The sequence below is a fragment of the Lethenteron reissneri genome, chromosome 46, assembly GCF_015708825.2.
Source record: "Lethenteron reissneri isolate LAM-NWPU_2019-01 chromosome 46, ASM1570882v1, whole genome shotgun sequence".
NCBI classification, from domain to species: domain Eukaryota; kingdom Metazoa; phylum Chordata; class Hyperoartia; order Petromyzontiformes; family Petromyzontidae; genus Lethenteron; species Lethenteron reissneri.
Window position 1 is genome coordinate 164,706 of NC_083824.1, and position 17,614 is coordinate 182,319.

At 54.4% G+C, this 17,614-nt stretch overlaps 1 protein-coding gene and 1 long non-coding RNA gene across 3 annotated transcripts in view; both read right to left on the bottom strand.

Annotated features, from left to right (window-relative positions):
- Positions 1 to 8,310, bottom strand: part of LOC133354201 (uncharacterized) — an 18,462-nt gene extending 10,152 nt beyond the window's left edge. Inside the window, exon 1 of the mRNA XM_061570858.1 lies at positions 5,766 to 8,310. Within this exon, the coding sequence (XP_061426842.1) occupies positions 6,597 to 7,550 (954 nt within the window). The 5' untranslated portion in view covers positions 7,551 to 8,310 and the 3' untranslated portion in view covers positions 5,766 to 6,596. The remainder of the gene's footprint in view (positions 1 to 5,765) is intronic.
- Positions 8,311 to 8,407: 97 nt separating this feature from the next.
- LOC133354202 (uncharacterized) lies at positions 8,408 to 15,705 on the bottom strand. 2 transcript variants are annotated; one of them, XR_009756545.1, is made up of 3 exons: positions 15,592 to 15,705; positions 12,718 to 12,950; positions 8,408 to 11,089 (listed from the first exon to the last, which is right to left on the bottom strand). It is a non-coding gene; the product is annotated as an uncharacterized LOC133354202 (long non-coding RNA). The 2 variants fall into 2 exon arrangements; XR_009756546.1 differs by lacking the exon at positions 15,592 to 15,705 and adding an exon at positions 13,523 to 13,558.
- Between the last annotated feature and the right edge of the window lie 1,909 nt (positions 15,706 to 17,614).

Genomic DNA, 17,614 nt, shown 5'->3' on the forward strand with positions numbered 1-17,614 from the left:
CACGTGGGCTCGCTCGCCAGCCGAGGGGAGATCCCACGCTCATCCTGGTGCTGCTCTAGGATCATCGTCGTTATCATCGTCATCATCATCATCGTTGTCGTCATTGTCATCACCGTCGTTATCGTCATCATCATCGTGATCATCATCGTTGTCGTCATTGTCATCATCGTCGTTATCGTCATCATCATCGTGATCGTCGTCATCATTGTCATCATCATTGTCATCATTATCGTCGTCATCATCATCGTCATTGTCATCATCATCGTTGTCGTCATCATCATCATCATCATCGTCGTCATCGTCATTGTCATCGTCGTCGTCGCAGAGACACCTGGAGGGACATTCGTAACGGCAGCCCTCCTGATTAGCTCAGCAACTACTGCACTGCCATTGCTGTACAGGACGGCAATCCTGTAGCTACGGTGGGGGCAGGGGTCGGTGGTCGGAGTGGTGGTGCAGTGGTTAGCGCGCCGCGCTTTGAAACCACGATGTGAACCAATGAGTTTGATTCCCATGAATTGTATTCCCATGCCACGGCTACACCCAGGAGCGAGGTGGTATCTGAAGCGTTCCTGACTCAATAGGAGCTGCTGCTGCTGCTGCTGATGATGATATACAGGAAGCTGACATGGGAAATGGTCATGCTTCACAGTGGAGAGATTAGAGAGAAAGCGCAGAAAGTTTGACAGACTTAAGAGTTTCGTAACATTTCACACCAGTGGGAGGGAAATTGAATGCGAGTGACAAATGAAGCGTCGTCAATTTGTATCGAGAAGAGAGCGGCAGCAGCAGCAGCAGCAGCGCGGTGGCGGACGGCGTTCAGTCCTCAACCCGGTACCGCCCCTGCTGCATGTGCCCTGCTGCCTGTACCACTCACACAGCTCCTGCTGCCTGTGCCCTGCTGCCTGTGCCACTCACACAGCTCCTGCTGCCTGTACCCTGCTGCCTGTACCCTGCTGCCTGTGCCACTCACACCGCTCCTGCTGCCTGTACCCTGCTGCCTGTGTCACTCACAGAGCTCCTGCTGCCTGTACCCTGCTGCCTGTACCACTCACACAGCTCCTGCTGCCTGTACCCTGCTGCCTGTGTCACTCACAGAGCTCCTGCTGCCTGTACCCTGCTGCCTGTACCACTCACACAGCTCCTGCTGCCTGTGTCCTGCTGCCTGTGCCACTCACACCGCCCCTGCTGCATGTACCCTGCTGCCTGTGCCACTCACACCGCCCCTGCTGCCTGTACCTGCTGCCTGTGCCACTCACACCGCCCCTGCTGCATGTACCCTGCTGCCTGTGCCACTCACACCGCCCCTGCTGCCTGTACCTGCTGCCTGTGTCACTCACACCGCCCCTGCTGCATGTACCCTGCTGCCTGTGCCACTCACACCGCCCCTGCTGCATGTACCTGCTGCCTGTGCCACTCACACCGCCCCTGCTGCCTGTGCCACTCACACCGCCCCTGCTGCATGTACCCTGCTGCCTGTGCCACTCACACCGCCCCTGCTGCCTGTACCTGCTGCCTGTGCCACTCACACCGCTCCTGCTGCCTGTACCTGCTGCCTGTGCCACTCACACCGCCCCTGCTGCCTGTACCTGCTGCCTGTGCCACTCACACCGCCCCTGCTGCCTGTACCTGCTGCCTGTGCCACTCACACCGCTCCTGCTGCCTGTACCCTGCTGCCTGTGTCACTCACACCGCTCCTGCTGCCTGTGCCACTCACACCGCTCCTGCTGCCTGTGCCACTCACACCGCTCCTGCTGCCTGTACCCTGCTGCCTGTGTCACTCACACCGCTCCTGCTGCCTGTGTCACTCACACCGCTCCTGCTGCCTGTGCCACTCACACCGCTCCTGCTGCCTGTACCCTGCTGCCTGTGTCACTCACACAGCCCCTGCTGCCTGTGCCACTCACACCGCTCCTGCTGCCTGTACCCTGCTGCCTGTGCCACTCACACCGCTCCTGCTGCCTGTACCCTGCTGCCTGTGCCACTCACACCGCTCCTGCTGCCTGTACCCTGCTGCCTGTGCCCTGCTGCCTGTACCACTCACACCGCTCCTGCTGCCTGTACCCTGCTGCCTGTACCCTGCTGCCTGTACCACTCACACCGCTCCTGCTGCCTGTACCTGCTGCCTGTACCCTGCTGCCTGTGCCACTCACACCGCTCCTGCTGCCTGTACCCTGCTGCCTGTACCCTGCTGCCTGTACCACTCACACCGCTCCTGCTGCCTGTACCCTGCTGCCTGTACCTGCTGCCTGTGTCACTCACACCGCTCCTGCTGCCTGTACCTGCTGCCTGTGCCACTCACACCGCCTCTGCTGCATGTACCTGCTGCCTGTGCCACTCACACCGCTCCTGCTGCATGTACCTGCTGCCTGTGCCACTCACACCGCTCCTGCTGCATGTACCCTGCTGCCTGTACCTGCTGCCTGTGCCACTCACACCGCAGCGTGCGGGGCTACAATGTCCCTGCCGCTGCTGCCATGAGCTGCCGCCACCTGCGCGTCCTCTGTGGGGAGAAGGGAAGCCGGTTGGTGGGTGAGTGGGTGAGTGAGTGGGTGAGTGAGTGAGTGAGTGGGTGAGTGGGTGAGTGAGTGAGTGAGTGGGTGAGTGAGTGGGTGAGTGGCAAGATGTATGCGTGGAGAGGTGGGTGAGTGAGTGAGTGGGTGAGTGGGTGAGTGAGTGAGTGAGTGGGTGAGTGAGTGGGTGAGTGGCAAGATGTATGCGTGGAGAGGTGGGTGAGTGAGTGAGTGGGTGAGTGGGTGAGTGAGTGAGTGAGTGGGTGAGTGAGTGGGTGAGTGGCAAGATGTATGCGTGGAGAGGTGGGTGAGTGATACGATGCGTTATTGGATGTGTGGGTGAGTGGGTGGGTTGGAGAATAGGCGGGCGAGGTTGATGTGTAGGTGGATTATTGAGTGGATGGGCGAGTGGATGAGTGCGTGTAGAGGTGAGTCGAAATATGGATTAGTCAATGGGAGGGCAGATGAGTGGAATTGGCGTTAAGTGGATGGGTGAGTGGGTGGATGGTTGGGTGAGTGGGTGGATGGTTGGGTGAGTTGGTGGTGGGTGGATGGGCGTGGGGGTGGGTTGGTTAGTGCGAGGATATGTGGGTGAATTGATAAGTGAGTGGATGAGCGGGAAGCCAACATTAGTCAATTGTTAGTCGGGTGAGCTAAAGGAGGGTTGAGTGAGTGGGTGAGTGGGTAGGTGGGTGGGTGGTAAGACGCATGAGTGGAAGATTAGGTCAGTGGATGGGTGAGTGGATGGGTGAGTGGTTGACGAGTGCCTTGGGACTGTGTGAGTAGGTGGGTGGGGTAGACGTGTGGGTGGATTATGCAGTGATTTGTGTGAGTGATTGGGTGAGAGGATGTTGGTGCGTTTGGTGAGTTGAGAGTGCACGGAAGCCGCACGACACGTGGTGTCTGCAGGGGGGAGGAGAGGGCACGGGGGGCAGCTGCCCTCTCTCTCTTCCCCGCCTCTGTCGTTGGATGTGTGGGTGGCTCCATCGGATGTGTGGGTGGCTCCATTGAGAGCGAGCGAGCGCGTGACCCCCACGGAGGCTGATTTGCACGTTAAGTGGTTGGAAGGGAACGGCGCTTCTTTGGGAATCGCCCTCGGCGCTTGCGAAGGAAGCGATGCGCAGGAGGGGGTCGAAGGGTTAGGCCGAGGGTGAGGTTTACTCGCGTTAATGCAACGGCTCGCGCGGGTGGGGTACGGGCTGGGATAGAGAGGGGCAGGGTACGGGCTGGGATAGAGAGGGGCAGGGTACGGGCTGGGATAGAGAGGGGCAGGGTACGGGCTGGGATAGAGAGGGGCAGGGTACGGGCTGGGATAGAGAGGGGCATGGTACGGGCTGAGATAGAGAGGGGCATGGTACGGGCTGGGATAGAGAGGGGCAGGGTACGGGCTGGGATAGAGAGGGGCAGGGTACGGGCTGGGATAGAGAGGGGCATGGTACGGGCTGGGATAGAGAGGGGCAGGGTACGGGCTGGGATAGAGAGGGGCAGGGTACGGGCTGGGATAGAGAGGGGCAGGGTACGGGCTGGGATAGAGAGGGGCATGGTACGGGCTGGGATAGAGAGGGGCAGGGTACGGGCTGGGTGGAGCTCGGATTGGTTGTGGCTGAGGCTTAGTTTAATAATAATAGGGGTTGGGATTTGGGGATAAGCTGATTTGGTAGCGGGTTAAGGTTAATGCAAATTTTAGTCGAGGGGGAAAGGTGTAGGATTATGCTTCGATGTATGAGGATGAATATGAGATAAACGCTCGGCTTGCTCGGTTTAAGGGAGGGGTTCGGCTCAAGCTCAGGGTAAGCGTTCGGATTAAGGTAAAGGTTTAAGACGTGTTAGGATTATGATGATGATACTAATTTCAACTTGTAACCCTCCGCCCCCACACAGCATTCGCTCCTCGCTCTTTCAGGGAGACAGAGCGAGACAGAGAGAGATAGCGCGAGAGAGAGACACAGAGAGAGACACAAGAGAGAGAACGACTCAGAAGCGCGAGGAATATCACACGAGCTGGAAAGGCAGCGAGCACGTGTCCGAAATCACCCTCCAAGTTTTGCGATCCTCTGCATATATGAAGGTTGTCATGTGATCAACGCGGCACGTTCCACACGCCGAGGGTGATACTCGAGGCGTTCGGCTTGTGCCGGGGGGCGGCTATTATCGTGAACCGCCGGGGTCAGCTGCCACGTCTGCGACGGGTGGTTCCGCGGCCGAGAGTGGTGAGAGAAGACGCGGCCGAGGAGTCCTCGTTAACGCGAGCCATCGGTTCCCATAAAAAACCGCGTGTAAATTATTCAAAATTAATTTCCTGCGCGTGTCATTTTCTCGCCGGTGGAAGTATTTTTTTCCCCTGCCTTGTTTACTTATTTCACCGCCCCCCCCCCCCCCCCCGCAAATCCTCCCTAGAGCCTCGCACATTTCTTCCTTCCAATTATCAGTCGGGCCCCTGCCACTCAAACGACTCCTCCCCGTATGTGCACCAACTCGGTCCGTCTCCCTCCCTCTCCTCTCTCCGCTGCGTCTTCTATCGCTGTCGAGTTTCGAGCTCCGCGTTTGAAGATTTCGCCTCTCTCGGCTGGAGGGGGGTCGGTGGGCGGGCGGGGATGAGTAGTGGGGGTGGGGGGGCGACTTCTCAATTCAATTATTTAAATTGGACCCCAGCAAATGAATAACAACGTCAAACAACAAAGTTCCCTGAATAATTTGATGAGAGAAACAAATCCTCCGCCAGGACGCCCCCGTCGGGGCCCGGGGAGAGTCCCAGGGCCCGCGCCCCCCCCTCCGCCCTTCGGGGTATTGATACCCACGGGATGTCAGAATGACAATATTCACTCATACTGGGAGAAATCCGATGAGCTACTAAGCTCTTCACCCCCTAACAACAGATGCCCGGTACGGGCGCGGGTCAGAACGCGACAACACACAAACCGAAAACACGACGGGAGTGTGCCAGTGTAGGAAAGATAAACACGTCACGAAAACAACACAAATTAAAATTTCGATTTAAAGCTTTCGTGACTGCAGGGATTCATCTTCTTGGTTCTTTCGGTAAAGTCACGTAGAAGGGAAATAATTCAGACGCTGTCTCCCCGACAGACCTGGTCTTCACCTGAGGACGGCTGCTTGCGTTGTGGCCGAAACGTGAGAATTATTTTATTATGTTTTATTTTTATTATTTTATTATTTCTCTTCTAGGTGATTTTACCGAAAGAACCAAGAAGATGAACACAAATTTAACTAAACAATACAAGTTTATTTTACCAGCTGAGGCCCACTGAGCGATGTGCTTCCTTCTCAGAAGCGGCCCGGCCACCGATCACAACTCAGCAAGAGCAGCCTGTCACGTGGCCATGTCGAGCCGTCACAACGACTCTCATACGACGATGGGCCGGACCACGGCGAGCCGAGTTCGATTCCCGCTCACGGCCAACACCCAGTGACGATTATCCGAACCGGTTCTGGGCCTCCCCTAGGTCGACTCGGTCTCAAATGAGTAGCTGGTGCGGTGTGTAAAAATAATCGCCACTGGGGAGACAAAGGCGGCCGGGCGTGGTGCTGGCCACCCACCCCATCGTGTGCCGTGGCGGCCTTCACAGGTGCTGCTCGCTCACAGCACTTGCCCCAACAGTCTGTTACAGGCTACACGGGGGTTCATGATACATGTTTGTTGGGTTAGATAACGTAAATATATAAATGTGTTGTCCACCCGCCACCACCCGACACAGCCAATGAGTAAGGTTTGTCACGTAAACAGAACGTGCCAATTCGTTACGAGTGCAGCACACCGCGTGTGTGTTGGAGAGCAAAGCCACACCAGCCGGCGTGTGCAACTGTACGGGGGGTCTTTCTGTTCAGTACTCGGCTCTCTACACAGGGATTAGACATCTCAAGTTCCCCCTTGTTGTTGTTGGCGTGCGGGACGCGGAACTCGGCGGCGGCGGCGGCAGCGAGGGGCTGGTGGATCACCGCACAGATGTCGCGGCGCTCCGCTCCCCGTGAGCGTCGAGGAGAAGGTGGTACAGGAAAGAAAAAAAAGTAGATTCCACCCGTTCCGTTTTGTATGGGATATAGAGCGTTTCCCCCTCGCGTGTGTCAGTTTTCGATGGGCGCTCCGGTTTTCCTGCCACATTGCCAGCACTCGCGAATTGGCCGGTAACGCGTTGACGTGTAGAGGACCGCAGAGCTCGGGCAACTTGGTGCCGGCTCGTCGCCGCGTGGCCGCTGCCTTCCCGCTCGTCCGTGGTCCCCGGCGCCTCCCGAGTCGTTGGCGCTGTTGGAGAGCGAGCGGACACACATTGGGGGAGTCACGTGACAAGTTGACGACGATGAGCCGGATTGCAACTCGCAACCTTCACATTCTGGTTCCGGCGCGATCGTAGACGTGGCGAACGCGTTTACGTCTCTGCCAACGATTCCATTTGCTTGCTTGCCCAAATGTTGCCTTGGGTCGTCCATCATTTTATCAACAACAACAACAAAAGTGTTCCCAACTCTCAACTGAAAAACTGGAGGAATGGGACTGTGTGTGTGTACCTGTGTGTGTGTGTGTACCTGTGTGTGTGTACCTGTGTGTGTGTACACTGTGTGTGTGCCTGTGTGTGTGTACCTGTATGTGTGTGTACCTGTTTGTGTGTGTACCTGTGTGTGTGTGTACCTGTGTGTGTGTACCTGTGTGTGTACCTGTATGTGTGTGTGTGTACCTGTGTGTGTGTACCTGTGTGTGTGTAGCTGTGTGTATGTGTGTGTACCTGTGTGTGTGTGTACACTGTGTGTGTGTACCTGTGTGTGTACCTGTGTGTGTGTACACTGTGTGTGTGCCTGTGTGTGTGTACCTGTATGTGTGTGTACCTGTGTGTGTGTACCTGTGTGTGTGTACGTGGGGAGTGGTGGTGTAGCGGTTAGCGCTACGCTGCGCTGCGAACCCGGCGACCCCGAGTTCGAATGCCGCTCATGGAACAACACCGGTGACGATTTATCTGAACCGATCCCGGGCCTCCCATAGGTCGACTCGGCCTCAAATGAGTACCTGGTGCGGTGTGTAAACATCGCCACTGGGGAGACAAAGGCGGTCGGGCGTGGTGCTGCCCACCCAGTCCCCTCGTGTGCCGTTCAGGCCTTCATAGGTGTTCGCTAACAGCACTTGCCCCAACAGTCTGTGCAGGCTACACGGGGTGGATCTTTGTCTTTCGTGTTGAACGCTTGAACTTCTTTCGCACCGCACGTGGCCACCCGTGCTCATCGGAGGGAAGAGAGTTCTAAGACGTAAGATTGTTTGGGGGTCTTATTTTTTAAATCTTAGCCAAAGGGCAAAGTTTATAACAGAGTTCATCAATTCTATCACACGTCATTGGTGTCTTATGGTCAGAACGAGTTCCGAATCAATTCAGTGGGCTTTGCCTGCTATGATGGGGATGGTTTATTTGTTTGTGTTTGGGTGAGTTGTTTACCGTTCTTGTACTGTGTGTTGTTGTCAAGTTCTTACCCGCCTCTTACTGTGCACCTGTGAAGAAGAGCTTTACAGCTCATCGGATTCCTCCAGTCGTAAATAAACATCCTCATTCTGAACTCTTTACGACGGACATGAGTGACGTCACAATGCGAATCACGTGCGCGCGCATGTTGCTGAACTTCTGTCGCAACGAGACGTAGCCAATCGGAAAGTGGGAATCTGCAGTGCGCACGTGACGTGGTGACGCGGCGTCGTTATGACGTCAATGGGGGGGCGGGGGTGCCGGGCGTGGCAACAACCGCGACACAAACCCGGCCACGTTTGTCTCCCCCAGCCGCCGGGGCCAATGTCGACCCCGGAGTCGACCATAACAAGTCACCCGGCTTCACGGGGCGGCGAATCGTCACGATTCCCGGGGGGGGGGGGGGCGGGGGGGTCACGATTGAATTCCCGGAGCAATTCCCTTTACTCTCATTAGCATTGTCTTGTCTGCTCTGCTGCATCTCGTTCGTTCTGTCTCCTTTGTTCCACTAGCCTAACGTTTAGGCATTTATTTATTTAAACTTTTTTTTGCCAGTTTTAAAAATGATGAAAAATAATTTTAAGTCATAACTGAATGTGATGTTTCCATCCTACCTGCCGATGTTAGCAGTTATTTCCGACTTACTAGTTACATTACCAGGTTAAATGTCTTCACATTAACAGGCTAAATGCCTCACTAACACAGCCACCGTTGCGGTGGTTCTCTTACATTGACATGCTAATCTCTCAATACAATGGCCACCTCCACAGCTTCGTCGTCGTGGAGGTATATCAGCTCTCTGATCTTACATTTACAAGCAAATTCCATCTCTAGCCCCGCCCACTTACCCTTGTGCTACACCCATCTCAAACCTATATAACATCCTGCCTCAGCAGATATCCCGCTATATTTTTTCACCTGAAGACGATGGCTTGTGTTGCTATCGAAACGTCGTGATTTATTTTGTTTTATTTCTACCTATGTGACTTACTGGAATAACCAAAGTGTATGGATTCCTGCAGTCACGAAAGCTTCAAGTCAAGATGGATACATTTCTGTTTAGCCATAGTGAGCAGAGATGCCTCGTACTTGTGTGAACAAAGCAAATAACTTCTGCTATGTTTGTGGATAACGGGAAAAGCCCGGCCGGGCGGCTCGGCCTATCCCATCATCATCATCCCTGCTGCCGGGGGTGGGGGGTCGATAAAATAGGAACCGCTTTGCAGGAATATCAATAGTGAATGTCCCATGAAGAGACTCGCCCCCGCCACGGGAATGAGGAATTTCCAACGCCGACTCGGTGGCCTATCATCATCCCTACCCCAGGGATCGACAAAATGGATACCGCTCTTAGGGAAAGTCAACAACGGTTGTACTGTGGATTGACTCGCCCCTGCCATGGGATCGTGGAATTTCCACCACTGGCTCTGCATGGCGGTAAACGGGAGAGATGAGCAGCACCGTCTCAGCTTGACGTCGATTTGACTTTGATACCGCGGGAGAGGCCCGGCCCGGGGTTGTGACCCCGACTTGAGCTGGTGCGGTGGCGTCCGTAAGCTCCCCGTGCACCACGCCACACACGCACGCACGCACACACGCACGCATTGCGCCTTCCCGATCGATATTTTCCATTGGCGATGGCGCGACGCGACGCATCTGTTCCCATCCCGGCGCTCCGGGCGGTCTCTCTGTGTGCCGCGCAATCGCCGATGGAAAACATCGACGGTGAAGGCTTTCCAGCGGAACGTCGCACTCCCAGCGACAACAACAACAGTAATGATCCCCGTGGTGGAATAAATCTACTTATTCAGAAAGAAAAAACATTCTCGCTGCGTCTCAAGGCTCTTACTCAGGAAGGTCCCACGTTGACAGATGTCGCCACTTTAACTTCGTTCAGACTTTTCCGTGCGTGGGCGCAAAACATAATTCTGAAAGCCGACGCGGGTAGCGGGCTACGTGGCGGGTTGTCTCTCTCCGTAGAGCAGAGACGATCAACCCTCCGCCGTCCGTCCAAACCACCAAATCACGCGAAATGCACCCGATCTCGTTGGCTTTCCGAAGCCCAAGCAAGCTTGAGCCCGGTTAGAACTTGAATCTGGCGCTCGCCACGTGCGTGGCAGGCGCTGAGAGCGGTCGTGGGTCTGCGAAGGTCTGTCCAGCGATGACTCCCTCACGACTGAGTCTTCTCCGCTGGGAGAGGTCTCCACAGTCATCGCGGCTCTCGGCGTCGGCTCTCTCCGGGCACTCCGCTATCCTCCCACGTGAAGACAAACACTCATTAATGGAAGGTCTAGAGGCTTACCGAGGCTGCTCTGGGTAAATACATGGACGTTGTTATTACTCGAGGGGGAGATGGTACGACACTCAAGCATCCGCACAGAAAGCCATCGACTCATTTTTTTTGCACAGCCATGCAAAGTTACGTGAGTATATCGATTACTCTCAGAGATTACAAGTAATGACACGCGTTTATTTACCTCACTGTCTGTTGTTGTTGTCGTTGTTGTTGTATGCATCCTCAAATCTTGTAACTCAATTTTAACCCACTTCCCAATGTGGTATCGACTGTAAACTTGGTATACTTGTGTCATACTGATGACAATACTATAATCTATCATAAAAATATATTTTTAAACATTCTTCTTCATATGTTATGTTTCGGCTTGGGTCTAATTGTCCACGGTCAACTGACGTTGGCTGTAATTGCCCACGGTCCCTGACGTTATGGCAAGCTTCGGGGCCACTTCCTGGAGTCGTGGAGTTCTTCAATTACTACAGCACACTCATGTTTACCATGTGACGATGGACCTCCTGCTGGATGGCTGCTATGAATCTCGATGCGATGTGCTACTTCGTTGCGCTGTCGTTGGTGGCCAGGTAGCTTCTGCAAAAAAAAGCGTGTTTAAAATTTTTATTTTTATATATATAAATTTTTCTTTTCAGGAGGGTGCCGCTACATCAGAGTGATTGGCCAACACCAATTCGATTGTATGGAGAATTTGTTGTTGTTGTTTCGCTATGGGAGGAAACCGGAGAACACGGAGGGGAAAACCCCAGAAGGGCAGGACTCGAACCCAGGGAGTCCTCGCTGCAAGGCGCGGGCGCGTCACCACCCTGCACCCACAACAACAACAGCGTTGAGTTTACAGGAAGGCATTCACCGCCACGACGTCTTGTCACATTGGTGGATTGTGGGAGGTGGTTGTTGTTGTATTCCTCTCCAGATATATCAGCCACTCCCTCTGTTCCTTTGCACTGAAAAGCATTTGGATTTGACCGGGCCGACGATTTATGCCGCCCAACACATTGTGCACGCGCGCGGAATTTGTCCATAAATATCGCGAGCGCTGTGCGATGACGGGGAGATTTAAATTCCCACGCGTCGAAGCGCGCGGGCTCACGGGATGGGGTCAGGGGTCACAGTGCGGACTGCCACTGGCACGACCGGCCCGTTCGCGAGTGCACGACGGGGATTCGATGATGGACCAAGAATTTAGAATCTTTATTTGTTACCGGAGGAGGAATCCGATGAGATTCTAAAATCTGTTTTCTTCTTTTTAAACAGACCTCCAGTTCAAAGGGGTGCAACGTGGTCAGAGCGTTATGACAACCAACGACAAAAACAACACGGCAGGAGTGCAAAGTCTAGAAATGGTGAAAAATGAAGACAAATAAAGATAAACAATGCTTTTATCTTACCAGGTAAAGCCCACTGAGGCTATCAACTCAAATATTTTATTTCAACGGTTTTACTCAACTTGATTCCCCTGTTTGTCGTGGTCAAATCTTGTAATCAAAATTTCGTCCACTTCCTGTTGTCCAATCAATTCCACATTTTGCACACGTGCTCAGATCCGGTGACAATGCATCAAAATCGGCATAAATTAATTCGCCACTTTAAAGCAATTTACAATTTGTATGGACGCCTTATAATTTATATATATATTTGTGGAGATCAAAAACGCCGCGGTCGCTAAACTGTGGAATCGGCTCGCACAAGAAGCAGGCGCCGCGTGTCTCAGGCGCCATTGACGAACTTCTTGACCGCGAGTTAAACGAAGTTGTTAATGAAACCGTTGTTTAAAAAAAAACTTTTTAAAGGAGTTTTTTACAATTTCAGTCGGGTTCTGTTCGGGGTCGGCGAACGGGAAGCTAATATCCTCGCCCGGGGCACAGCGCGGGCAGGACACGGAGCCCCCTCGCCTCCCGCTGGCCACGCGTCCAACAGAAGCGACCTGGGTGAATGTTCGGAGTGGCGCAAAAAAAAAGCCATCAGCTCTGGATGCAACGATCCCTCCGCTCCAAATGATTCACGGTCGCGATTGGATGCAAATTTTCGATTCGTATTTAAAGGTGTTGATCAATGAAGCGGCCTCGAGTGGCCGCAGGGGTCACACACGATCTTTACTTACAACTTGTACGAATAGAAAAAATGTACCGTGAGTTTAAGAATCTATTATAATTGCTACCGGCAATTCCACGCAATTGTTATTCCTAATCGTGTTGTCGTTCCTGCTGCCTTCAGTGCACCACGGGAAGGGAGTGTGGAGGGATGGGACAGACAAAGCGGAGGGCACGGCTCAAGGGGAGCAGCAGGAAGAGTGAAGGAGGAGCGCTGGGGCAGGAAGGGGAGGAAGGAGGAGTGGGGGGGGATGGCTGGGCCGAGATGTCGGAGAGGGTGACGACGACGACGATGATGAGAGCGGAGGGAAAAGGACACCAGTTCCGATATCGCTCTTCACCTCCGTTGGCAATGGCCAGGAATCGAACTCAGGTTCACAGCGCAGCGCGTGAACCTCACGGCGCACGAGGGGGTGGGTGGCCAGCACCACGCCGGGCCGCCTTTGTCTCCCTGGTGGCGTCCGGGCACTCATTTACGTCCGTGTCGACCCAGGGGAGGTCCGGCTCAGACGACGTTGGCCGCGAGCGGGAATCGAACTCGGCCGGCCGGGTCCGCGGCACCGCTGCGTTCCCCCTGCACCGCCACGCCAGACGCACGCGTGGATGTTGCTTTTTGGAGATGTAATGAATGCGCGTCTCTGTACACGCGAGCGCGTGTTGCTGCTGCTGCCTCGTCTCCGTTGCATCAGCAGCTCATTCGCCCCAATTCCCCCAATTCCCCCCTCGCCGCTCGCCCGCTTTGCATTCAGGGGGCCGCTCTCTCCTCGAGCGCGGCCCCCTTATTTCATTATTTAGCAGCGGATTGCTTTTTTTTTTAAACTGCCCCCCTCCACCACTCCCCCCCCACCACCAGCGCCACCACCAGCGCCACCACCTCTAATTAATCTTCGTCGCCCGTTGCCAGGTCCCCCGACTTGAGACGCACGCGGCTCGCGGCTTCGCGAAATCGACAGAATTTTTTTTTCCCGGCGGCGGAGAGCGCGCGACACGTGCCCGTCCTGGGGGTGCTCGCACGGTGGGGGGGGGGGCGGGCGGGGTGGGGGGGGCTGGATCGGGGCTGCACGTTAATTGCTTTCATTTAGCTACCCCCGCGTAAACTCGCCACCAATCTCCCATCACCCCCCCCTCCTGGTTACAGGCACTAACCCCGCTCGCTTGGCACGTGCGTGGAGCTGAGCGCGCCCACAGATTTGACTTTGCCCGCTGACTTGGCAAGCGGTCGCCGCTGCCAGTTCGTGTTTCTCCTCTCGCCCTCTCATCTCTCATCTCTCTCTTCCGTATCGCGCGGCGCCTGGGAATGGACGTCTTAAGTCGTGAAGCTGTGTTTTTGTTGCTGGAAGCTGGAAGCGTGAATCCCACCAACTCGTGCCCTCGGGGATCGCTCGCACAGAGACCCATATACTTGTAGTGAGTTCTTATGGAGACGTCGTAGAGGCAACACGGTTTATTCATAAACTAACAGACTCCGGGCTATCGGGACTCACACACCGCGAGCTCAACTCTGAGCCCTCCGGGTCGCAGTGCCCTAGGGGAGGCTATCTGACCCGACCCGGCCAAGGTACGGGTCTCGACCACTGGTCCCAGCTCGGCCCGGCCCTTACAAGGGCGGCGGGCTCGAGGTGCCAGGGTCCTAGTCCAGCTGCTCTTCAGTCTTCGTAGCAACTGCCCCGAGCTGCGCTTGGGGTGCCCCTTTTATACACCTCCAGGAGACCCTCCGCCCCTTGTACCGCCCCCTTTCTGGAACCTTCCAGAAGATCCTGGAAGGGCCCCAACTCAGCCCCCCACCTGGGGTAGGGGAGGGGAACCCAGCCTCCCTTGGGACCAGCTCCCTCTCTATCCCCTCGTACTGGCTGGCACACCCTACCGACCTCTGGCTGCAACTGCAGGTAAGTGGAAACAGGCGAACGGCAGGGAAGTGGATACCGGCGGTGTGTGCATACGCGATCCGACGCTACATACTCACCACACAGAGACCCATAGACTCGCACGGAGACCCATAGACTCAGAGAGAGACCCAGACTCACACAGAGATCCATAGACTCACACAGAGACCCATAGACTCGCACAGAGACCCATAGACTCGCACAGAGACCACAGACTCAGAGAGAGACACAGACTCACACAGAGATCCATAGACTCACACAGAGACCCATAGACTCACACAGAGACCCATATATTCACACAGAGACCCATATACTCACACATAGACCCATAGACTCACACACAGAGACCCATAGACTCACACACTGACCCATAGACTCACACACTGACTCATAGACTCACACAGAGGCCCATAGACTCACACACTGATCCATAGACTCACACAGAAGCCCACAGACTCACACAGAGACCCATAGACTCACACAGAGACCCATAGACTCGCACAGAGACCCATAGACTCGCACAGAGACCACAGACTCAGAGAGAGACACAGACTCACACAGAGATCCATAGACTCCCACAGAGACCCATAGACTCACACAGAGACCCATATATTCACACAGAGACCCATATACTCACACATAGACCCATAGACTCACACACAGAGACCCATAGACTCACACACTGACCCATAGACTCACACACTGATTCATAGACTCACACAGAGGCCCATAGACTCACACACTGATCCATAGACTCACACAGAAGCCCACAGACTCACACAGAGACCCATAGACTCACACAGAGACCCATAGACTCGCACAGAGACCCATAGACTCACACAGAGACCCATAGACTCACAGAGAGACCCATAGACTCGCACAGAGACCCATAGACTCACACAGAGACCCATGGACTCACACAGAGACCCATGGACTCACACAGAGACCCATAGACTCACACAGAGACCCATAGACTCACACAGAGACCCATAGACTCACACAGAGACCCATAAACTCACATAGAGGCCCATAGACTCACACACAGAGACCCATAGACTCACACAGAGACCCATAGACACACACATAGACTCACACAGAGACCCATAGACTCACACAGAGACCCATCGCCTCACACAGAGACCCATAGACTCGCAAAGAGAACCCATAGACTCACACAGAGACCCATAGACTCGCACAGAGACCCATAGACTCGCACAGAGACCCATCGACTCGTACAGAGACCCACATACTCAGAGAGAGACCCAGACTCACACATTGACCCACAGACTCACACATTGACCCACAGACTCACACATTGACCCACAGACTCACCAAGTGCCCCACTGTTTCTGACCCACAGCAGTCGCATCGTGGTGAGTCGCTGACATGCACAGCAGGCAGGCGACTGCTGTGCCCGGGTCCAGGTGCGCGTCTCCGGGAGTTGCCATGGCAACGTGGGAGGTGAGGAGAGGACCGTGCGGTCACGACAGCCCCTGTGCCACAGGGGAAGCCACCTCGTTCGAACACCTCTGATGTTTTCTCTCTCTCTGTCTCTCTGTCTGTCTGTCTGCGCGTCGATCTTCCTGCATTGGGGCAGCGGTGGCCTGGTGGCTTGGCACGCCGCGCTACAAACCCCGCCACCTGGGTTCGATCCCCGGCCACGGCTGACATCATTGAGAGGGTGAATATCAGCAAACTAAACTGTTGCATTTAGCAGGCAGAGCCCACAGAGCTTATGGGGCCGTCCATAAATGACGTCACGCCATTTTTGACCCCCCCCCCCCCTCGTCACACGGCGTCAAAAAAAGTCAGACCCCCCCCTCAAATATGATATCACAAAGCTCTGCCCCCCCTCCCCCCAAAACATTTCCATTTTGAAAATAAAACATGCTTCAAATCGCTTTAAACTATTGCATTGTAGTGCATATTTAATGTGGCGCTGCACTCTGATGTTGTAGGAGAAAACATTTATTAAAAAGTCTATTTAATTAAGTAGAACGTGTTGTCTATATTTATTTAAAGTTGCGCATTTTGATGTGACGTCACATTTCTCAAACCCCCCCCCCCCCTCGTCACACATCGTCACAAATGTTTGACCCCCCCCCCCCCCACCTAGGTGCGTGACGTCATTTATGGACGGCCCCTAAATCTGAGCGCACGTTGTTTATAAATGCGGAGGAGGGCAACGCCGGAAGACCCGGATTCACAAAATAAATCCAGAGCGAGAGAGAGAGAGACACGCGAACCCCGAATATACAACAGGCATCGCCAGGGTCCGGGATCGAACCCGCGCCAGGGAGGTAACATCTCGCCACCACCGGTCCTTGGGACTTCCCGAGGTTGAATTAAGCCTGGACTTAGTCGAGTACTGTCGCGTTATTCACGCACTTTGCTATGCGCATTTGTGGCTATGCACGAACCACATCTGCTGCATCGCGGACGACGGCGAGAAAGGAAGTGGTGAGATTAAGTGATGACACAAAGCGATAATAGAAAGTGATGAGATACTTTAGTACTTCGTTATGATATTTAGTTACCAATAAAAACAAATTGTGTGTTATGATATTGTTCATGTATTTAACCGGTTTTTTTTGTTAACCTATTTATATAAGGTAATTTATCGCAGGCCAATATCATTTTTGTGAAATTGTCTATTCACGGAAAATGATATTGGCCTAAATCTCCGGAACGTATCCCTCGTCGCGGATAACGAGGGAAACACTGCGCCGTGCCTGGTGCTGCGCATTGAAAACAGCACCTGGCCGTGGTGGCGGCCACTCCACCACCACCATCGCCGCCTGGTGCGCTGATCCGGCTCGGGCCTGCACCTGTACCGCAGAGCGCACCGGTCCATAACTGCTGGATTTTAATTGATTGATTGTTCCCCATAAATTGTATCGTAAAAGTGAATGCTGCATGTAAACCGTACAGCCGCTACGCATCTTTACGTGAACCTTAACGCCCCACACGCAGAGACCCGTAGACTCGGAATTGCGGCAACTCATCGCATGTCAAGGAAGGGGCGAACCGTAGCATCCCCTACCCTATGACACACAGACAAAGGCCTCCCGTGTAGCCTTGACAGACTGTTGGGGCAAGTGCTGTTAGCGAGCACCTGTGAAGACCAGAAAGGCACACGAGGAAGTATGTGTATCTGCACAATGGCGATGTTTACTACACATCGCATCGGAGGCCCAGGACCGGTTCAGATAATTGTCACCGGTGTTGGCCGTGAGCAGGAATCGGAAATCTGGTCACCGGGTTCTGAGCACGGCGCGTTAACCGCTGCACTACGACTTCACCCACTACCCATATCCTACCACACACATCCACGCATGCAAAGGCACGCACGCAC